This window comes from Hydra vulgaris, chromosome 07 (assembly GCF_038396675.1).
Source record: "Hydra vulgaris chromosome 07, alternate assembly HydraT2T_AEP".
Lineage (NCBI taxonomy): Eukaryota > Metazoa > Cnidaria > Hydrozoa > Anthoathecata > Hydridae > Hydra > Hydra vulgaris.
In genome coordinates, this window is record NC_088926.1 from 37,341,628 (window position 1) to 37,366,564 (window position 24,937).

General features: G+C 26.8%; 1 protein-coding gene across 4 annotated transcripts in view; it reads right to left on the minus strand.

Moving 5' to 3' along the window:
- Window positions 1-1,899: 1,899 nt before the first annotated feature.
- The window catches only part of LOC100210173 (uncharacterized), a 133,301-nt gene continuing 110,263 nt past the window's right edge, over window positions 1,900-24,937 (minus strand). For 3 of the 4 annotated variants that reach the window (XM_065801791.1, XM_065801790.1, XM_065801792.1), the window contains exons 36-42: window positions 22,839-24,176; window positions 16,676-16,888; window positions 13,090-14,370; window positions 12,522-12,743; window positions 5,263-6,657; window positions 4,964-5,179; window positions 1,900-2,914 (exon numbers count right to left, since the gene is read on the minus strand). In XM_065801791.1, coding sequence (XP_065657863.1) covers window positions 2,097-2,914; window positions 4,964-5,179; window positions 5,263-6,657; window positions 12,522-12,743; window positions 13,090-14,370; window positions 16,676-16,888; window positions 22,839-24,176 — 5,483 coding nt within the window. In that variant the 3' untranslated portion in view covers window positions 1,900-2,096. The remainder of the gene's footprint in view (window positions 2,915-4,963; window positions 5,180-5,262; window positions 6,658-12,521; window positions 12,744-13,089; window positions 14,371-16,675; window positions 16,889-22,838; window positions 24,177-24,937) is intronic. The other variant, XM_065801793.1, reaches the window with a different exon arrangement.

Genomic DNA, 24,937 nt, shown 5'->3' on the forward strand with positions numbered 1-24,937 from the left:
AAAAAACTAGATTTTAAACTTAGTATGTAATTTTTTTCACATGAATTGATTTGAAATAAAAGACTCTACAACATATAATACACTTTCTGTTATCTGTTTGATCTTTAACAGTATTCATCCCCCCCCCCCCAGCCTTACAACATGTTAGTCTATCCATAATCTAAGAAATAAAAACATGTCGTGTTCAAAGTAACTCCGAATCGGCTATTCATTCTCACCCCGTTTTAAAAATACCAATATGCTTGTATAAAATAAGAAAATTAAGGTATTTACTTTATAATATTTATCAGGCCTAAAACCAATTTTGAAAGCTAGATAGTATAATGTTCTGTTAAAAAAAAAAATTAGCTGTTAGACTAACTGTATTGTTATATGATGCATAAATGTTTAAAAAGCGTTTATAGTCACCCCAGTTGACGGTATCATTCATATTTTATTATTAATAATATCAATTTAATTTGTATTTACTTTATATTATTATAATATCAGTTACTACTAATATTATTACTAATATTATTATTAACCTGTTATTATTACTGAAATTTTTTTTATTTATAGTTATTATTTATATTGTTGGTATTAATTTTGTGGTTAACATCGTTATATAACTTTTACAGTTACTATTATTTCTTCCTATTCTTACAATAATCACCTTTTATCTGACTTTACTTTTCTTTTTATTATCACTATTTATTATAATTAATTTGAAAGGTGTTTACTTGAGATTAGTATCATTACTATTTGTAAATATCTTTGATGTAAGATTTTTTATTCAGAATAAATTTGATTTTAATTGATTTGTTTTCTTGATCTTTCATTCAACTCAAAAGCGGAGAAACAAGTAAAACTATATTATTGCACATCTTAATACATATTTATATCGAATACTAAGGGTAGACATTGAAACACAATTGATTTTTCGCTGCCTGTTGGTTGGCAAACGAAACAATCTACGTAATTGCTGAGAGCTATTAAAGATTATTTTTGGTAATCCTTCAAAGATTTAATACAAAATAACTCACAAACTATTTAAAAGCATACTCTAAATTATCTTTTTTGCTTGTCATATAGCTTCTGAATAGCATTGATAATTTTATAAAATAAATTTTAGCGCATTTTTAAAATAAAACTTCCCGAAACATTACGATATTTTATAAAGATCAAAGCAAAGCCGCAGGAACATATTTGTTCCGGTAAGAAATTACATTAGCGCAAAAACTAAAGTTTTCTCGTCTGACTTCATAATGTTCACGGGGAAAAAAAAGTCAGACGAAACATCGTCTCAGTTCGGTGCAGAAACCGAAATTAATATTTCGGCTAGTCAAAATTAATTTCATTAAAAAAATTTTGTTTGTTGTTTTTTTATACTAGGATTACACGCGTATCACTAATTAAGATTTAATACTAATTACTAATTAAGATTTAATACTAATACTAATTAAGATTTAATTAAAATTTAAGTTGGCGATATAAGTTAATAGCGAAAGGTAACAACTGGCAGATTTTTTCAGAAATTCTGAAAAAAATATTTTCAGAAAAAATCGAAATTCTGTTTCAATATCGAAAAAGATACTGAAACAGAATTTTGGTCGATCACTAATTGACCTTGAACGCTGGTTAAACGTTCATTGAAAAGACAATACGCGCAGTTGGAAAAAATGAAAATTTTTTAGAAATTTTACAGAACCGTAACTAACTCAGTAACTAACGGCATTAAGCATTGACTAGCTTAATTATAATTAGATAGTATGATAGTAAGATAGTATTGATCCAGCTCATATATTTAAAATAAAAGATTGTAAACACGTTTGCGTTTTTTTGAATAATAGCTTGGTAGACATGTTCTAAATCATTCATAATAAAAGTTTTTTTTTTTTTTCAACAATAAAAAAAAAAAAATTTTGAATTTAAATTCTTAAAAAAAACTCTACTTAAACAAAAACAAAAAAATATTTACAAAAACAAAATGTTGAAACCAAAAAATATTAGTTAAAAAATTTATTTAAAAATTATGAAAAGTTTTAAATTATATCAAAATTAAAGTGAAATGTTGACAGTTTTAAATATTGAAATAAATTACTGTTTAAGTACTATTTTTAAAGTCTGGTGATTTTATCATCATGCGAGTTATCCTGAATAGGAATGGAGCAAGGTATATGACTTTCTTCTTCTGGAAAATCTTCTTGAGACTTTACATTATGATATTTGGTAACGACGTAAGGCTCACGCACCTTCGTTTGCCGACGTTGTGTATAATCGGAAACATTTTCAAACGGCACAAGTTCATATGAATAACCCGGTGAATTGTTACCTTTGTTCAGCTTAATTGGCGCAAAGCCAATATTTGTTAGACGTCTTATTGAATAATCGGATATTTCATCAAAAGGTACATATGTGTCCTTTTGTTTAGGTGAGTTTAAAACTTCAATTACATTGTCATATTCAACGACAGGACTTAACGGTGACAAATGGTCATTCATAGCGTTGTTAAAACTTTTCCTTTTACTTTCAGAATCGCTTACGTCGAAAGAATCAGAAAGTTTTAATTTAGGAAGTGTAATTGCTCGTTTCCAACTAGGTTTTTCGTTCAAATTATTAATTGGAGGAGAAGCTTTATTGATTCTCTTCTTTTTAACCGATTGATTAGCTTTTGATTCAACATTCATATCAGAGTCCTTTGGAACAAAAACTGCTCGAAAGTATATACCACAGAAAAAACAATAAAGCAAATATATTTCAGCCTCACTTAGTTCTTTCATTTCTGGAAAATAACTGACAAACTCATTCATTGTAGTCAATTTCTGCCGAATTCCATTTTGCTCGATTAACTTGATCCATTTGAGGATATTAGCAATTTCAACGTCTGGATGAGGATGTTCAATTACTATGTTTTTCTTAATATCCAATAACGTATCTAAAATGTAAATTCGAAAAAATAAGTATACTATTTTGTCAACATAGAAATGCAACATACCATATAAACGTTTGATAATACGTTTATATGGTTTATAAACGTATATTATCATACGTATTATCATACGATAAAATGTAAAATTTTATCTTTATATAGTATGATGCATTTCTTAATGAATATTTCTCAATAAAGTCTCAAAATCGAGCAATAACTTTTTATGTAAAATTATAAAACTAATGGTAACTAAGTGGCTGATTGAGTTTCCGAGTAAAACATTTTCCGAGTAAAACATGATCCAATATATCACTTGATACACATATCAAGTGATATATTGGATCATGTTGTTTTTTTCGAAGCTGTAGCTATGTTTTTAAAAATTATGCATTAAGATATAAAAATTTATTTTTGCCAGTTTGCACTTTTTTTAAAAAAAGTCAATAGCAACACATGTATAATATTTTCTGATCAAAATTTGAATTGGATATCAAGTAGAGCCTATTAATAGACTTACAACTAAGTAAGATGATCATAATACATTATCATCAATATAAGGTGATTGATGGATCATAATACATTATCATCAATATAAGGTGATTGATGCATCATAATACATTATCATCAATATAAAACGATTAACATTAATTTCATAATGAAAACAGAAAAATAGAAAAAAATCAAAATAAAATTAAGTTTTGTTTAGGTTGAAGTGCACTAAGATGTTGCTAAGTGAAACCAATGGTCTGGTCTGGATATTTGTTTAATTTCCATCTAAACTTTAAAACATTTGTAGAGTGCCTTAGCAGACTTCTTGATTTAAAAAAAAAACAAAACATTTTACTAAAAAAGTTCCCTTTAAAATCAGTAAATACATTCATCATTCTGAAAAGATGCTGAGTGTTTGGTGACAACCAAGAAAAATTATAATAAATGTTTTGGACTTAAAATTTGTTGAATTTCTATAAAAAAGTTCTCATGCATAATTTAAAGTTTTAGAAAAATGAGAAATCATTTTCATTAAGTTTAATATTTGTATATATATTTGAAACTTAATAAAAATTCCAATTTTTTATGTTTGTAAATTTTATTTTTTTCAATAAAGTGATCCAAGAAGGACTTACCACAGGTCTTATCACAGGTCTTATCACAGAGCAAACAAGCACTTAATGAGAAAGTTCACGCCTCCTTCCTAAGCAATTTTATTTAATTGAATAGAGTAATGAACTTCAAACCTTTTGATTCTTAGAACTCTAGCCACTGCAACACAGCTGTATAAATTAAACTTTTATTTTTTGATTTCAAGACTTTAAAAAAAATAAACACCTGGATGCCTCATTAAAATAAGAGCACTTTAAACAGTTACATAATAAAAGATTTGTGATACCTTATAAGAGAATGAATATAGTGAACAGATACTTTATTAAAGAGGCAGCTCATACATGATTTTATATTTAAGACATATTTAAGACATATTTAAGACATATAAGTCATTTTAAATGAAGTAAAATAATTAAAACTTCAATGATTTTTCGCAACTAAAGATTTTTTCTAGAGCAGAAGAGTGTGCTTTTTTCAGAGCATAAAAATGTGCCTTTGTGGAGCAGAAAGGTGTGCTTCTCTGGAGCAGAAGGGTATGCTTTTGCAATATGCAAAGTATTTAGATTTTAGGATTATTCAAAAATGCTTTTAACTAACTATATAAAAACCAAGCCAATTAGTTTTAAATAAGAACACAAACACAACAACAACAACATCGTCAACATCATCATCATCATCATCATCATCATCATCATCATCATCATCATCATCATCATCATCATCATCATCATCATCATCATCATCATCATCATCATCATCATCATCATCATCATCATCATCATCATCATCATCATCGCCATCATCACCATCATGATCATCGTCATCATTATCATCATCATTAACAGCAACACATCATCAGTACAAACCATAAACAAACAAAAAACAACAGGATTCTTACTTGTGTTTAACAAATTAACTTAAATTTTCCATAATCAAACAAAAAACAAATCTTACCTGTGTTTAAAAAATTAACTTGAAGTTTCCACAAATGAAAACAAAAATTATAGCAATAGAGTGCATACAATTGTTTCTTAGACAACTTTTCTTTAAACTTATTTTCACAGGACATCTTAAACTCAACAAATGTTTTCACATTTTCACTTTCAATATCAAATATTGGCACCTTGCTTTTCATTTGAGAGTGATCTAAAGCAATGTCTTTGATTTTTCCTAAAATTTTTAAATAAACTTTAATTTTCAAATTTAAGTTAATACTATTATTATTTTTTTTAATTTAAAGGAAAAAAATATACCTGCATAAGAAACTTTTCTTGAAACTGTTTTTCTTTCCTTATTTTGCTCATTTTTTTTATCTTTTTTTATTGATCCCAAAAGATTTTGTGATGCCTTGAGTTTACGTGGTCCTTTAAAATGTCTTGATTCTTTCAAACGCTTTGATCCATTCAGTCTAATGGCTGGCGACTGAGGAGGAACAATATTTTCATCTGTTTTGTTTTGCCACACTGAAAACTCCCATTCTTCAAATTTATGATAATAAAAAAATAATAAATGTTGAACTTCTGTTGGAAAATTTTTAATCACCTCTGAAAACTCTTTTAAAAATTCTTTGAGGCTCTGGTCTTTATTTGTTATTTGTAAATGGATATTGACTACATTAGGTAAGTGTGAAGCTTTAAGTTTGCGACTTAATGAATAATTAAGAGGAATTGAAAATTCTAATAGTTTTAAATATTTATCAATTTCTTTGTCATCATTGATTTTTCCAGACCATTCAACTAAGTTAGGGCTCTCAAATGGAATCAGAAATTCTTTTGAGTCCGATGGAACATTTCTCAATAATATCTTTAGAAAAAGTTGGTTTGATTTTGAATTTTTCTCAACAATACAGATCCATTTTTTTTGCCTATAAATCAATGCATAAACAACAAATTTTTGAAATTCTGTGGCTGAACTCCATTTTAAATACCATTTACTAAACTCTTCAAAACTATCTATAATCAACTTTGGTGAAAATGCCCACATAGTCAAAAGTTCCCCAATACTTTCAAGTTCAGTGTGCATTAAAGACAAAGTTCGATATTGAGTTTCTGTTAATTCATCTGCAAGATCCAACATTTTAAAGTTTATGCAATTTTCGTCAGGATATTTTGGAGACATTTGATTTTGTTCTAAAGATATTTGATTTTGAAAATGTTTTATGCTCACACTTTCTTCATTTAAAGTTCTGCTGCGATAATAATCAAATAAAATAAACTTGTCAGCATCACTTAACTGTTGAATATCAGGAAAAGCATTTTCAAATTCACTCAAAGAAAGACAAATTTTAACTTCTTGAGCTAAAATTGATTCCCAATTTCTGAGATGGTTTGGTAAAAGATTAATTTGATAAGAATCATCAGGTACCTTAATGCCCTTACCAAGGCCCAATCTTGAAAGGTGAGCTTGAGATTTAGGTTTTTTTATAGATAAAAATATTTTTCTACCACAAAAGAAACAAAACAACAAATAAATCTCTGACTGATTTAATGAGTTTATCTCAGGAAAAGATGATTTGAAATTATCAATTGTTGAAGCTGTGTTACAATCACTTTTCTCCTCAATGAAGCAGACCCATTTTAAAATGTTTTCAGGGAGCACAGATGTGTGAGGAATCTCAAATTGATTTACTTTTTCATAAATGTTTAAATCTGAAAAAAATAAAACTAATTAGAAACATTTTTTATTCAATTTTTTTTTCTTTATTTACTTGTTTTTATTTTATTTTGTTTTATCAACATTATTGCTTTTGAGTAAACATAATTTATGCAGTGATGGTAATTATATAAACATATTATATGTAGTATGTAGAATTATATCTAGACACTACATAACATCAAAACATTTACCAACATCTTGTTTTTTTAATTTATTATTATTATATTTTTATGTTATTCACCTTACCAAGGCTGAAAAGACCACTACAGTCACGAGGACTGCTTTACTGTGGTTACAATCCTTTATAAAAGTAGCAAAAAAATCTCGTAATACGAAAATGAGTTACAAAAACAATGTGTTAATAAAAAAAGATTTTGCAAAGTGGTTTTGTAAATATAATAAACTAGATTCATTTTAGAGTTGGATTTGTTACTATTTCTAAACATGTATTTAACATCTCTTGGTATAATCTATCTGCAACTAATATGATTATTTAACTTATACAACTAATTTAACAATTTAACTTAATTATTTATTATATAACTATGTAACTATAGTAACTATTTTTAAAACATAATTTAAATTTTATTAAAATGAATCATGTTGCATTAAAGTTTTCAAATTATTCTATTATTATTTATAATTATATATCATTGTTAATATTAATAATATAATTATTTACATAATTAATAATTATTTATCTGAAATTTATCATTAAACAAGTAATACTTCAATTATTTATAATGATGATGATGATGATGATGATGATGATGATGATGATGATATATATATATATACATATATATATATATATATATATATATATATATATATATATATATATATATATATATATATATATACATACATAAACATATATATCTATGTATATATGTAAATATATATATATATATATATATATATGTATACAAGCCATAACTGATAAATAGGAATATATATATATATATATATATATATATATATATATATATATATATATATATATATATATAAATATATATATATATATATATAAATATATATATATATATACATATATACATACATACATATATATACATATATATATATATATGTATATATATTTATTTATATTTTAAGTTAACTCGGCTCCTCAAGGCCGAGAAGGCCACTACAGACAAGGAGGCTACTTAATTGTGGTTATAACCCTTTCTCAACTCAATAACTCCAAAAAACAAACTTTGACAAACAAGGCTGTTGCACGGAGAAACAAGTTGATTGTGGTACTACCAGGGACATGGTGGGGATCGAACTCTAAACCCCTTGCTTATGTAGCAAGCGCTCTACCACTACACCACTACCGCATAATATATATATATATATATATATATATATATATATATATATATATATATATATATATATATATATAATATATATATATATATATATATATATATATATATATATATATATATATATATATATATAGATATAAAATACAGTTTAAGGTGATATAAATATTTAATTGTTCTCTATAATATTTAATTATTAAGGATTTGAATTTAGTGGTAGTTTTGTTTTTTTGATACATAATATGTTATTTAAATTGGGAGCTGAAGTAAATATAAATCTGATGTTTTGTTTTCTAAATTCTCTTCAGAGTTTTGGGCCAATAATAGGTATCCAAAGTAGTTTAACAAACTGTTCATCTAATTGTTTACATGTAGTATTTTTTGAAATGTGGTCTAAATAGTTTTTGGTTACTTAGATTACCTTAGTGAAAGCTGTTTTCAAAAAATGCTTTTTATGAGGAAATCAAGTTCTTGTGAGAGATATTTTGAGAGCAGATTTGTTTTGCTCTACATAAAAATTCTTTAAAGAGACTAGTGGCTATGCTAGGGTTGATGTTGGAGTTCCTTTATGGTGTACTTGAAACTCATAAAATTCGTTCATTTTATTTGTAATACAAATATTTAAAAGATTAAGTTCTTTTCTTTTGTTTTCAAATTCAACAGTATATTTTATGAAGGGGTTTTGTTTGTTCAAAGTTTTAAGAAACAATTGTTTTTCTTTCAAATCGAAGCAAGCATGGCTATCATCCACATATCTTCTGTAAGCTATTGGTTGGAATGAATTAACAAAGGCTATATTAAGGGCTCTTTTTTCTATACTTTGCAAAAATGTCTCAGCTATGATTACCATCAACCATAAATCAATTGGACCTAAATTAGGTAAAATTCAAATTTTATCTTCATATAAAAAATAACACTTGTTTAATGAAAGTTTAACTAACTGGTGTATATCTACATGAGTTAATTTAGCCCTAGTTTTTAAATCCTCAAAATTATAGTTCAATATTATAACAATAACAGGAATTGCTTCATCGATTGGTACGGATAGATATAAATTAACTTCATCGAATGAAACTTGAATTTCATTAGGGCCTCCCTTCCATTCTTTAGCATTATTGACAAAATTTCTTTATTTAATTAGTCAAGTTATATTTTTGTTTAATGTTGGTTGAATAATTTTAACCAGATACTCTGATATTCCATAAGGAGGTCTCGACAATTCCAGGTCAAGCCTTACTCTTCTCCACGGTTTTCCTCACATTGTGCTGCTGCAATTGCCAATCGAAACCGTTATCAACTTTATCAAAAGCTTTTGATAAAGTTTGGCATGCTGGTCTTCTCCATAAGCTTTCTTCTTATGGTGTATCCGGCAACATCTTTAAGATTATTGAATCCTTCCTTTCCAATTGTAGTATTAAAGTTGTCCTTGCAGCCATCTACTAAAATTCATTCTCGTGTTACTCGTCATTCAATTAAGTCTCATCCTTTTTCTGTGACTGTTCCTAAGTGCTCCAAAAACGCTTATTCGTCTAGTTTTTTTCCTCGAACATCAACTCTTTGGAATTAGCTTCCTTCATCTTGCTTTCCTGATTCATATAATTTGTAATCCTTTAAGTCAAGTCAATCGTTATCTTTCTCTACAATCTTCATCTTTTTTCTTTCAGTAACTTCCAACTTTAATTAGTGGCTGCCTGCAGCTTTGTTGGAAGCAAAGATGTATAAAAAAAAAAAAAAATTTGTAAAAAAAAAGATCCCTGCCTTTTCTCCTCAAAATATGCTTTGTTTATTAGATCTTAAGCTAACTTAACTGCCATCTCAGAGAAGTGATTAACAACATCAAGTCTCTTGACTGTAGCTCTAAATTCTAGGTAAATTTTTTTTAATTTTCAAAACTCTAGTGGAGTCTTCATCTATTTAGTTTCTGCCTTTTCATGTCTAAGTATATCAAAAACTAGTCACGACTTGTCTGTTGTTAATGAAGTCAAACTAGGAGGCTCATTTTCACTGAAGTTGAGACAATTCGGTATAGCTTGATCCATTATCTGGTGCTCCAAAAAAAAACTGTCACTTGGACGTCTAGGTAAACTGTACAGTTTTTTGGTCATATCACCACATGCCCTCATTCTTTATCTGTTAGGGCAAAAACTACCAAAGTATTTCTGAGAATAAAGCTTGAAGCAGCTGGATAGCCAAGTAAATTCCATTCTTCAAACTTTTTTATTTGCCTTTGTATATGTATGTTTCATATCCTATTAAATAATATTAACTAACATTTTGAATCACTTTAATCAATGAGTTTTTAACTTATTAATAAAATATTAAAAGACTGTATACCTGTGTTGGTGCTAAGAAACCTAGCTCTGCTTTTAGAAACCACTCTGTATAGAGAAGACAAATGAATAAAGCCATAGCAGTTATTTCTTGTTTGTGTTTGTCAGTCAAGTTTCAAAATTCATTAATTATATTCTAGATCTAGATACAATTTTAAATAAATCTTTCCCAATAAATCTTAAATGAAAAACTGGTTCCTGGTAACTAGGTTGGTAAAAAAACTAGTTGTTACTTCAGAAACTGGTTCAGTAAGTGAAATTTAAACCTATTTCAGGAGTTATTCTACAAAAATAATTTAATGGCGGTACCCCCGTGCCAAAATGCGTCGTAAGGTTACATTAATGAAAAAATTGCCAAATAAAGACATTTTACCGCAAAAATAAATAAATAAATACTTGCCAATAAAATTAAATTTAAAAAAAGTCCTCTAGTTTTGGCTCTCAAAACTAACCTATATACTTCAGAATTGATCAAAGTCAATATATTTGTTTCCCAGCCTTACTTGTCTCTGGTGTAACTAGCAAAATTTAGAGAATCTAAACAATTCTTATAGAACTCTGCTAATAGATTTTTATTTAACTTTGATGTACTTCTTTCACTTCTTCATACAGAACACTCGTATCTTTTACTTCTTCATACTGAACACTCATATCTTTTACTTCTTCATACACTCATATCTTTTACTTCTTCATATACTCATATCTTTTACTTCTTCATACACTCATATCTTTTACTTCTTCATATACTCATATCTTTTACTTCTTCATACAGAACACTCATATTTTTTACTTCTTCATACAGAACACTCATATCTTTTAACTCTACCTCCAAGTTTTCCTTTTCTTTCACAAAGCTGGTTTTTTAAGAAAGCAATATCTTCTTCCTTGTCTTTCATTTTTCTCATTTTATTTTTTAATATTTCCTCAAACATAACATGAAGATGTTCTCTTATCTAAAATACTTTATTAATTTGTTCTTAAAAATTTTTTCTTTATTAATTTGTTCTTAAAAAATGTTTTTTATTTACTTCAGCAAAATTTGTTCTGTATCTTTGATCTTTTAATTTCTTCCGCTCCTTCAACAACTTCTCAACTTTTATCCTGTCAAAATATTATTTAATAGTATAAAAGTTTATGGATTAAATGATTTAGAACTCATTGAAAAAATTCCATAAGCTTGAACTGTAACAGTAACAGGAACCATAAGTTTGGACAGTATGCAGCAGTCAGACTGAACAACCTATTAAGACCTTTATTTTTTCTTTGCTATTTGTAGAAAGAGGTAATATTGAATTATATCTTTAGCAGTTGCAAATTTCTTTGCCGAAAGTTTTTCAGTTAACTAAAAATTTTTAACTAAAGATATTTTATCCTATATAATACTTTTATTTTCGGTGGCATTAAATTTATTTTTTGAATACATGATACAAAAAAAATTTAATATTAAATTTATTTCAAGAAAACATATTATTTACAGATAAAATTTAAAACTTTATAGAAAAAAAGGAAAAAAATGTACAGCGTAAAAATATTTTTATTTGTTAAATATTTATGGATTTTAGGTTTCTTTTTTGAGAATAGAGCCCATTTTATTTTGATAAAATAAGTCTTTACAAACATAAATATTTTTAAATTTCCAAAATTTTAATGTTAAGAATTCCTTCAAATAGTTTTAAAAATGGTACAAAACGCCAAAAAACTGCCCCTTTTTCCCCCCTGGAAGGACCCTTAGGATTTTATATATACACACACACATATCTAAATATATATATACATATATATATATATATATATGTGTGTGTGTGTGTGTGTGTGTGTGTGTGTGTGTGTGTGTGTGTGTGTGTGTGTGTGTGTGTGTGTGTGTGTGTGTATACATACACGCATATATCTATATATATATATACATATCTCTCTCTATATATATATATATTAATATATATATATATACATATATATATATATATATATACACATATATATATATATATATTTATACACATATATATCTGTATAAATACATATATGTATATATATATAGATATATGTATTTATATAGATATATCTATATATTTATATATATATATATATATATATATATATATATATATATATATATATATATATATATATAATATATATATATATATATATATATATATATATATATATATATATATTATAACAGCTTACCGCTTTTAGCATCTCCATGAGAAAAAGAAATCATAATTTTCCATATGCCAAGACAGTAGTAATAGCAATATAGTGCAAACAAGTGTTTATCAGTCACTCCCATCATGCAACTAAGATATTTTTCTTTAAAATCTTCGAAAGATTTTGTTTCACATTTCGTATCAATAAGTAAAATCCATTCTGCCATTTCAAAAGGGTTAATCATTATGTCCAAAATATTTCCTACATATAATTGCAACCATTAATTAATAATTTTGTACTTTAAATATATGTAAATGTAATTTTAACATTAGTAAACTGAAAAGAAAAAAAAAATTAAATAAACAACAAAAGCTAAGCAAAAAAATTTAAATTTTTTCCAGTTTAATTATTTATATTTATTTTTATTTTTTTATACAACAAGTTTTTTATATTTTATTTTCTTTTTTATGCCAAGATTACAGACTTTAACTATATTACTCACAATATACTTTTCATATTACATAAACCACATTTACATCCTTAACATTAAATCATCAATACTACATCGTTCATATTATATCATTAACAATAAAAATATTTTTCAAACCTTGATAAGTATATTTATTAAGGAAAACATTTTCTGTTGATTTTATTGATGTTGCATTTGCTATTATTGAAACTTTATTTTTAACAAAATCTTCATTTGATTGGTTACTTTTTTCATGATATATATCTTTGATGAACTTTTTATCATTATTCACACTGTTTTTTAAAATGGTTAATTCCCACTGTTTATAAGCTTGGTAATAAACATACAAGATCTGTTGTTCTCTTAGTGAAAAATCTTGAACTTCAGAAAACTGTACTAAAAATTCACTGAAATTCATTTTTCTATGTGTTTTATCAGCAAAATATTTTTCAAAGTCTAACAATGAATATGGTAAGCTAAATACTTTAATGGTAGAAGATAGTGTGTAGCCAGACGGAATCAAAAATAAAGAATTTCTTAACAGCTCATTTAACTCGCCTTCATTATCAATTGTTTCAAGCCAGTTATATAATGACAAATCTTCAAATTGAATAAAAAAACTATTTGAATCCAAAGAAATATTTCTAGGTATTATCCTTAAACGAAGTTGATTTGAATCAATCTTTCTTTCTACAACTGTCATCCACTTGTCAGGTCTGTAAACCAAAGTATACACAACAAACCAATCAAACTCTTTTGCTGAAACTGTTCCCGAAAACTTCATCTTGAACTGTTTAAAATTTTCTATTAAAAGATTTGATGAACTTGCCCAAATTTCTAAAAGCTCAGCAACTGCATATGGATAAGCCCACATTGAAAACAATTCAGAAAGTTGATATTCTGGCAATTCCTCTATAACATCCAGTTGCTCTAACTCTAAAGTGTTAAGTTCTGAAGACGAAATTTTGTTGGAACTTTTGCCACCTTTAAAAAAAATTTCATTATCACTTTTCATGTCAATTTGTTCCTTCCAACCCACATCATCTAACAGCTGGTCAGCAGATGAAGCATGTTCAAAATTATTAAGTATAAAATCTAATGGTTTTTCATCTACCAATGTCTTACCTTGAGCATTCTTAGAATAAATTTGGTTTCCCTGGTAACCTGTTAGATTAGTATTTTCATGATAACAGCTCCCCAAAATGATTTTCCTTCCACAAAAAAAGCAATACAACAAATACATTTCTATTAAATTTAACTCTTGTACTTGTGGAAAAAATGATTTAAAATTGTCAAGTGTTGAAACATCATAATCAGTATATACATTCTCAATAAATATGAGCAGTTTATAAAGATTACTTGGGTTAATAGCTGGATGAGGAAGTTGAATTTTTTTTGTTTCTGATTCAATAATTTTATCTAAAATTAAAAAAAAAAATTATAACACATACTACAGAAAAAACAACTAAATACCATAAGCTAAATGTTGAAGAATGTAATACAGCCTAAGCCTTAGCTCGCATTCTTCTTAAATGTTATCTAAGCTAACACTGTATTTTTGTGTATAATTTTTGTAGTTGTTATGGTTGTTTGTAATGTCTAATGATTGCATAAAGCATGAAACTCTGAGTCATGTTTCATTCTTCTAATATGAGTGTATATATGTATATATATATATATTATATATATATATATATATATATATATATATATATATATATATATATATAAATATATATATATATATATATATATATATATATACACATATTAGAAGAATTATGCATATATATATATATATATATATATATATATATATATATATATATATATATGCATTGTATTTAAGGTAGAGTGGGGCATATAAGGACATTCAAAAAACAAATGCTAGTTGCGGTATATACATATATATATATATATATATATATATATATATATATATATATATACTATATATATATATATTATCAAAATTATTGATATATATATATATATATATATATATATATATATATATATATATATATATATATTATAAAAATTATTGAAAATCTTGCATACACCATAGAAATATGTTTACACAATGAGTAGAAATTATAAAAACACAGGTATGGGATTTGAACTACTGAGATCTGGACTATCGAGATAGTCCAGGTCGCAGTAGTTCAAATTCCGTAGAAAAACTAGCCTGGTCTTTTGAAGATTCTTGTCATTTTATTTTCAGCAATTAAAAAAATTTTCAAGATTTTATTTGTAAATCAAGAGAACACATTAAATGGTTGAAAAGCAATAAGTATGACACTCCCTTTTGTGTACAGTATATGCAAACAAGGGGAGGCATTTGAAGATGTATTTTCCATAAAGTAGATGGATCCATCTACTTTATGGGAAATAAACCTTGTCTCAACTAATTAGTTTTCATACAAAATTATTCTGGAAATGTTCTGGAACTGAAAAAACAATTACAATCAAAAAAAGTTTATTTCTTAATCTTTATTAAGAAATAAACTTTCTAGTTTATTTATTAATCTTTATTGCCATGGTGTGCCAGATCACCCAATTTAAGTCCCATTAAAATACTTGGGCTTTAATGGACCATAAAATGTGCAACGTTAAAACCACAAGCAAAACACACTTAAAAGAGGTTCTTGAAAGCACTTGAAGAAAGAACTCAATTTCAAAGGACTGTGCATGAAATTAATAAAGTTGATGCCCAGATACAGGTACCGAAAAAAGTTTAGAACCACTTACCAATTTTGCGTAATTTCATTATTTTTTCAATGTATGAAACTAATATCAAATTTTGATGATAAATTATATATATATATATGACATGCTTTGAGATCTTGAAGTAAATTCCCCTGTTTCTTTATAAAGTCTAATAATCTTGGTCACAGAGCTATGGGAAACTCCAATAACTGTCGCTATTTGTCGATGTGATTTGGAAGTATGGTTATATAAAGCAATAATTTGGGAACGAACTTCATTTGGTATTTCTTTACTTTTACCCATTGGAAAATACTAGAATATTGAAATAAAATTGTAGTTCGATATAATAAAATGACAAACCTGCTTACAGTATATAGATTTATTAGTTTATGCGATGGTATTGTTAAATATCCTTTAACATAAAATTACTCAATTTGTGTGTGTTTGTTTATTGATCGCATAATGTGTATGCAATTAAATGCGATGTAAATTCCTTTAGGTTTTAATTAAAGCATGTCATATATATATAATTTATCATCAAAGTTCAATACTAATTACATACATTGTCAATTTGCAATTTTGCTAATAAACAAAAAAAATTAATAATGCTTTTCTTATAGACTCTTTAAATTGCTCACAAAAAGTTCTTGTTAAAATTTTTTCATACAATGAAAAAATAATAAAATTACGCAAAATTGTTAAGTGGTTCTAAACTTTTTTCGGTACCTGTATATAAAAATGTGTTTTAAAATCTCGGTGGCTGTTTTAAGTACTGAAAATTACTGTTTTTCATTGTTAGACTGGGATTCGTTTAAATTCAATAAATTTTTTTATTACCTGCTGATTGATCTTTTTTTTAAATTAAGTTAATTTGCAATTTTGCTAATAAACAAAAAAAAAATTAATAATGCTTTTCTTATAGACTCTTTTTAAATTGCTCACAAAAAATTCTTGTAAAATTATATTTAATTATTATTATGCACAATTAGAAAAAATTTAAATAAATTTTTATTACCTTGGTTTGGCAAATAAAAAAGAAGTTTCCATAAACAATCACAGTAATAGTAGCAATAAAGTGCATATAATTGTTTGTCTGTTGCATCTGACATCTGCAATAAATACTTTGTCTTAAAATCTTCAAATGAATTTGTTTCACTGCTTGTATCAATAAGTAGAATCCACTTTGTCATTTCAAAGGGATTGATCATCATATCGATAATACTTTTGTCTTAAAAAATAAATAAAATATTTAAAATATATATGTAAATAAACAAAGATTTATAAGTAATATATATATATATATATATATATATATATATATATATATGTGTGTATGTATGTATAGACTAGGAGAGATAATTACTTGAACCATAATTTAAAAAAAACAAAAAAACTTTAACAATAAAAAGATATTTATAGCAAAAAAGGTTATGATTATTTTGAAAGCTTTATCATCAACCAATAAACAAAACGAAACCATCATTAACCATGAATTCAATAAACAAAACAAAAAATTACTTAATACTAACTTTAATTGCTAAAAACTTAATGATGCACTTTTATTATATTTTTTTTTTAAGGTTAAATAACTATCGAATAATATTTATGTAAATTTCAAATAATATTTATGTAAATATTATGTAAATATCAAGCTTTAAAAATTATATCAAGCTTTACAGTTTTACTTGAAAATTGGATTGTGGCAATATTTTCTTAACTATAATTTATAGCATTTATTTGCCATTTTATAAAGTCATAGCTTTTTCCTAAATAAATTGTTTTAAGGTAAAATAATTATCAGAACAAAATTTTAAATATTAGGCATTTCTCTGAGTTTTTTTGGCGTTTTAATAACAAATTGAACCACCTATAACTTTAATCATTATGCAATTATGTGATTTCTTTGTATCTGGATTGATTTGAGTCCAAGCTCCTAGAAGCATGATCGTTTAGCTCTACTTTTGCTTTTTTTAGTTGTGTACCACATTTTTGATTCAGAATGGCTCACATTTGTTTAATGAGATTCAGATTTAGATTTTGGGCTGGCCATTTAAGTAACTCAATTTGCTTCTGGACTCTTTTGCTTTCTTTGACATATGCTTAGGTTCATTGTCTCGTTAGAAGATCAAATTTCTTCCCAATTTTTTCAGTTGATTTTTATTTAGAAGCATGACGTAATCCATAATTCCACCAATAAACTCTTGCTTTCCTTTTTCAAGCCATCGATCTCAAACGATCTGGAAGTCTTGGATTTTAATAGATTTTTGAAAAGAATGGTTTCTTATGTGGAATTTTTGCATTAAATCCACTCTCTTTAAATCAATTTCAAATACTACATGCACTCACTTGTATTTCATATTCTATTCTAAGAGACTTGACACTTCTTAGGCTGATTAAAATTGTTTTCTCATCTTAACAATTTGTTGACTGATTCTGGATGTGTACACTTAGCTCTCTCTCTCTCTCTCTCTCTCTCTCTCTCTCTCTCTCTCTCTCTCTCTCTCTCTCTCTCTCTCTCTATATATATATATATATATATATATATATATATATATATATATAACCACCTATAAATTTAATTATTATGCAATTATGCGATTTCTTTGTATCTATCTATATATATATATATATATATATATATATATATATATATATATATATATATATATATATAAGAGAGAGAGAGAGAGAGAGAGAAGAGAGAGAGTAAAACAGGGTAAAATGAAATAGCAGGTAGAATGAAATAGTTATGACAATGTTTATTCTATTATTCTTAATTAATTATTGGATAGTCTTTTTGCAAACATTTTTAAATCACGTTGTAGAGAATACTTTAATTGAGTAAGAATCAAATTGAAAAAATATTTTCTATATATTTTTAAGTTTTTGTATGCTTATAAGATTTTTTTTATTATTTTGAAAAATGAACTTAAAATTCTCGGAAGTTAAATTTGATATCATTGAACTTAAAAAGTTTTCTGGTATAACTTTGTACGCTGATCAAAAATCTTTTTTAAAATTGAATTTGCTGTTTAGGAAAAAAAGTTATGAGTAAAAAATAGAAAAGGAGAATTGTGGGAATAAAATGCACAAATAATAAGTGAAACAGTAAATATCTTAAAAGTTTTTTATCCCAAGTTTTCTATCTCCCACTATAAATTTTTTGTATTGAAAAAATTTTTTCAATGAAATTTTTCTGAATTTAAATGAATGGCTTTTACTGCTTTTACTAAATGATTCTAATGAATGAATGAAATACGCTACTCTCTTGTTAAACACGGTTTTTATTAATTAATTAAACCTCAAGTGATTGAGCTATCTCTCTAAATTTTGTGCATAAATTTGTTATGGATATTTTAATATAAAATATGCCTCGAAACAAATTGCATGCAAAGAAAAAAGAAAAACTATACACCGAAGAGTAAGTTGCACTTGCAGTGGTTAAAATACAAAGCGGTGAATTTCACAAAACAAATCTGCTAAATCACTCAGCATACCAGTAGCAACTCTTTACAGGTGTGTCCACAGCATAGGTGAAACATTTGGCAGTGGTTCAAGCACAGGATTGTCAAAACAATTTGAATCATTTTTGGTAGATCATTAAAATCACTAATCAGGGTTTTGGTAGAACTTACAATAACATCATTACACTAGTTTCCAACTATTTCCAACACCAAGGTCAATCTCATTTGTTTCTTAATGGTACACCAGGAAGAGGTTGGTATAAATTTTCATAAACTGGTGGAGTCATAGGTCAAGCATCAGAGCTATAGGCAATATTTCATTACTCAGAGCTGCACGCAAGAAATAGTAGCAAAGTATATCAATACATAGCAAATAGAATTCATCGTAGCAGGTATCAACGAAAACACTCCATGTCATTTGTGGAAATTTGGTGAAATTCACTTCTCTGGTGATCAAGGTAAGCAAAATATAGTTTACTAGCGTGGTGTAAAATGACCATTAAAATTGCACTAAGGAAATTGCAATAATGCTGCTGGTAATTGTCTTGCTCCATACATTATTTTTGAATCAAAAAAATGTTTGCACAGAGATTGGTGTTTAAGGGGTCCAGTTGATGCCATATATGCTATAACTCCATCAGGATGTAAGATAAGCAATTTGTGCAATGGCTCACTAATGTGTATGTTCCAGCCATTAAGAAAATTCCAGGTAATTAGTTCAATCTAATTTTAGTTATCTAATTTTAAGTATTCATATTTTAGTCGTAGATGAACATGTGACACATGTCACTTATCAGGTCATACTTATTAGCATCGAACACAATATCTTGTTAACTTGCTTACCAACTCACTCGCCACATATTCTGCAGTCACTAGATGTCAGTGTTTACTGTGTCAAAAGAGTTTGGCGCAAATTACTTCAACAGTTTTATGCAGAGATAAAATTCAGTAACTTTGCAGGTGACTAAAACATTCAAAAGAATGTTTTAGTCACCTGCAAAAAAAACTTTTCAGCTCTGGTAAAGTTTTTACATGTACCCAAATAGTCACTGGGAATCAGAATACTGGCTTGTTTCCACTCAACATCGATAGAATCAATCAGTAAAAGTTGCTAATTGCTAATATGTTTGAAACACTGTCATCTGAACCTGAGTCTTCATCATCTCAACAATCAGAAACTGTGATAATACCATCACTAATACTAGTACCAGGAACTACACTACCTCAGCTACTACCCTATGAATCTACACCAACATCTAGCATCAGCATATGTCACATAGTTCAGCTCCAAAGTCACCTCAAAAGTCACCCTATCAGCAAACAACCTTCAATATTGTAGTAACTCCGGCTATTCAAAAGGAAATTTAAAAAGAGGTTGAAAAACAACTGCAATCAGCCCAATCACTTGCAGCAACTTTGCAACAAATGTTTCATATCCAACACGTTGACACACAAAAAAAGAAAAAATGTAGATGTGCCAAGATTGGAAGGAGAGTGTCTCAACAAACCTGAAATACTTGAAAGTTTAAAAGATGCTGAGAGTAAAAAAGCAGCAAAAAACAATGTTAGCTTAGCTCTAAAACCAAACAAAATTTCAAAAAATTTTTATTACACAGAACATGGTAAAGCTGCAAACCAATTTAAGTGTAAAAAGTGCTGAAAGGTTTTAGGCAAAGCTTCAGCAAATCAAAATATGGAGTGGTACCAGCGTGAAAGTTCAAATTGCTAGGTTTTATTGCACCAAAAAGTGCCGCACAACTGAAAACTCAACTCAATCTCTAGTACCTCTAAACGACTCATCATCACATAAATAAAAAAGTTTATTTTATTTGATTGATTATTTAATTGTTATTATTGATTGTTTTTTAATTATTATTGATTGCTTTTTATTTTTTAAATAAAGTCTCCTTTTAATTACACATATATTTGCCTATTTCATTCTAACCAAATGTCAGTGTAGAATGGAATAATTTTTTTTTTACTCAAATAAAGTTTCATAAAAAACTTTAAAAAAAATTATTTGATTGCAATATATTTAAAGCTCAATATTCCCTACAACTTTAAATAAAAAAAAATCTTTTTTCCATAAAAAATAAATAATTAAAATCCTTAACTATTCCATTTGATCCCATTTTACTTATTTTACATATCAGGGGCTATCCTAGCAAAATAATTTGGGCGACGGTACACCCTCCTCCCCAGCTGGCAAAATTTGCCAGAAATATTGTCGAATGTAGGCATTTTTTCGCAAAGAAAACAGTATTTGTTGTAAAAGGAAAAAAAAAAATTTGCTGACCTGCTTAAAAGCATGACATTTAGTAATGAAAATCATTCTTATTGATAATGTAATGAATTCTTGGCAAAGAAAAAAAATTTATTTATTAATAATCTTGCATTTTAGATGTTTACAATATATGATTTAACTACTTGAAATTGGCTAACAAGAATGCAAATAATAATTTTGTATAATTTAGGTACATTGAACAACTGTAAAATTGCTAAAAAAAACAAATGTATCAATGTAGAATGTATCAGAGAAATGCACGTTGAATAGAAATTATAAAAACACACATTTGAAACACAGAGGCCTGGAAAATCGAAAAAAATTTGAAAAAGACGAAAATAGAATCATTGTTAACAGCAGGAAAAATCCCACATATTTAATCTGAATCTTAAAATTGGAATTTAACACTATAAAATATAACTATGGTGTAAGGTTCTTACATTGCTCAACATAAACCATTTATAAGAATCACAGACTGCGTTGCAAGGAGAAATTAGTGTTGGAAAGACTAACATGATCTGTCGAAGATTAGAGTTAAATTATTTGCAGTGATGAAAGTAATTTTCAATTATGACACTCCCTTTTGTGTACAGTATATGGAAGCAGGGGGAGGCATTTGAAGATGTATTTCTCATAAAGTAGATGGGTTCCTCTACTTTATGGGAAATACATCTTGGCTCAATTAAATAGTTTTCATACAAAAACATTCTGGAAATGTTCTGGAACTGTCAATATCAAAATTCTACCAAAGATCTTGCAACTTTCAATACAAACAAATGGTGCACCTTCCCACAGAGCCATGAATATCAAAAAATATTTATAATCCACAAAAATACCTTTATTGCTGTGGTGAGCCTGATCTACTGATTTAAGTCCAATTAAAAATATTTTGAAATAGATGGACCTTAAAATATGCAATGATAAAAGCACAAGCACTTAAAGAAACTAAGTGTGTTTTGCAAAAAAACATACTGATGAAGAAAATAGAGTTGATGCCCAGGTGTAAAAAAAATAGAGTTGATGCCCAGGTGTGTAAAAATGTATTTTAAAGTTAAGGGCGGCTATTTAAAGTTATTTTAAGTACTGAAAATTATTATTTTTCACATTTAAACCTGAAAAATTTAATGATCACAGTTTTTCTTGTGTTTTATTTAACTTTTACTAATTTTTTTTTTTACTTTTTCTTATTTAATTAACTTTTTCTTATTTATTTAATTACCTGCTAAATTAGTAATGCCTTTTATAATATTTTTTTTAAATTGCTCACATAAAAATATTTATTTGAACAAACTTTTACGCATCCAAACTTTATTGTACTATACTTATTGTATAACAATCTTTAATATCTTTGATCATTCACTTAAACAACTTATAATTACATGATTCATATTAAAAAAGTTTTTTTATACAATGAAACGTAATTTACAAACCTTCGTTGGTATATTTATTCTGTGAGATATCCTCAGCTGATTTTAGTGATGGTGGATTGCATGAATCTATATAATTATAATCAATAGAATTGCCTGATGTTTTATTTGCATTTTCATTATTTTCGTTATGTATATGTATGATGTCACCATTTTCCCATAATGCTAATTCCCATTGTTGGTATTCTTGGTAATATACATACAGCACTTGTTGTATACCTACTGTGAAACTTTGTACTACATCTGAAAAATATTCTACAAACTCTTCAAATTTAAGTTTTCCATGTTTTAATCTTTTGTCTACAAAATATTTTTCAAGATGTTTCAATGAACATGGTAACTTCATTACTTTAGTATAAGAAAACAGCACATATCCGAATGAAATGGAAAATGAAGAACTTTTTAGCAGTTCATTTAATTCCACTTCATTATTGATTGTTTCAAGCCAGTTGACTAAAGATAGATCTTCAAATTGAATAAAAAAATTATTTGAATCCAATAAAATATTTCTTGGTAATAACCTTAAACGAAGTTGATTTGAGCCTCTTTTTCTTTCTACAACTGTCATCCACTTGTCTTGTTTGTAAATTAAGGCATATACAATAAATCTATCAAACTCATTGGCAAAGACCATTCCTGAAAAATTAAATTTGAATTGTTCAAAGTTTTCTACAAGTGGTTTAGATGAACTTGCCCATGTTTCAATCAGTTCAGAAATTTCTTCAGGATAAGCCCACATGGAATATAATGCACTAATTTGATTTTTGTTGGGTTCTGCTGCACTATCTAACAATTGAAAATCTATCATGCCAACTTGTGGGTATGTTGAAAATGATTCATAAGAAAACTGTTCAAAATTGTCTTTAGAACGTATACTGCTGTTAACTGTATCTGGCTTTGAAAAATTTCTACAATAATAATCAAACAACAAAGATTTGTCATTATCACTTAAAAACTGAGTTTCAGGATAAGTCAATTCAAAATGACTTTGTGTTAATCCTGGTTTCTCATGCAATAAACGAGTCTCCCACTGCCTTAGATGATCTGGCAAAACCTTAATTTTCTCAATATTGTTTTGGTGATTGTGTTTCAGTTTAACATTAGGATGAGAACAGCTTCCTAAAATGATTTTTCTTCCACAAAAAAAGCAATACAACAAATAAACCTCAACTGTGTTTAACTCAAACACTGGTGGAAAAGATAATTTAAAATCATCAAGTGTTGAAATATCATAACCGTTGCATGTGCTCTCAATTAATATCAGCAGTTTATAAAGATTTCTTGGTATGACAGTTGGGTGAGGGAGTTGAAGTCTTTTTACTTCTACATCAATAAATGTATCTAGTAAATAAGACAAAATAAAAAATATGTATAAAAAACTTTTTAAAAATTTTAAAAAACAAAAAAATATGCATAAAAAAAATGTGTGAAAAGCAAATATTTTAAAAATTAAAAAAAAAAAAAAAAACTTGCAAAAACAAATACATAAAAGTTTCAATACTATTGTGGTATTATAAATATATTTGTGAATGAAATAAAATTAAAGATAAAAGATTTCTATAAAGTCAAAAATCATAATAACCATGATCTTTGTAATAAACCAAAAAAACCTTGTAATAAACCAAAAAAAATTAAAAAAATAAAAAAAACTCTTAAAATTAAAGTGAAAAAAAATTCTAGAAAAAATCAAAAGATTGAAAAATTATCGATAAGACAATTGGATTTAAACTCAAGTTAAGAAAACACTACAAACATTAAGAGTGTTAAAAGATTGTTAAAAAAAAAAGAATTAATTTCTTTGATGGATTGCTTTATGCTTTATGCATTAATGATTTAATGGTCTTCTATTCCATAAGTTCAGAAGAAACATGACATGATATAAGTTTAAGTAGAAACAGATTTTTCATATAACTATTGGCTAAACAATAGTTTTGTATGCAATTTTTGTTATGATGTTATTTTGCTTTGTAGTTTACCATGCCTATATACTATGCGTATATACTATGCCTAGAACTATGATTATCTGACTTAAGAAAAAGATTTAAAAAAAAAAAGCAAGAGAAAAGAAAAAAGAAAAAAAGACAAAGTTAAAATAGAAACAG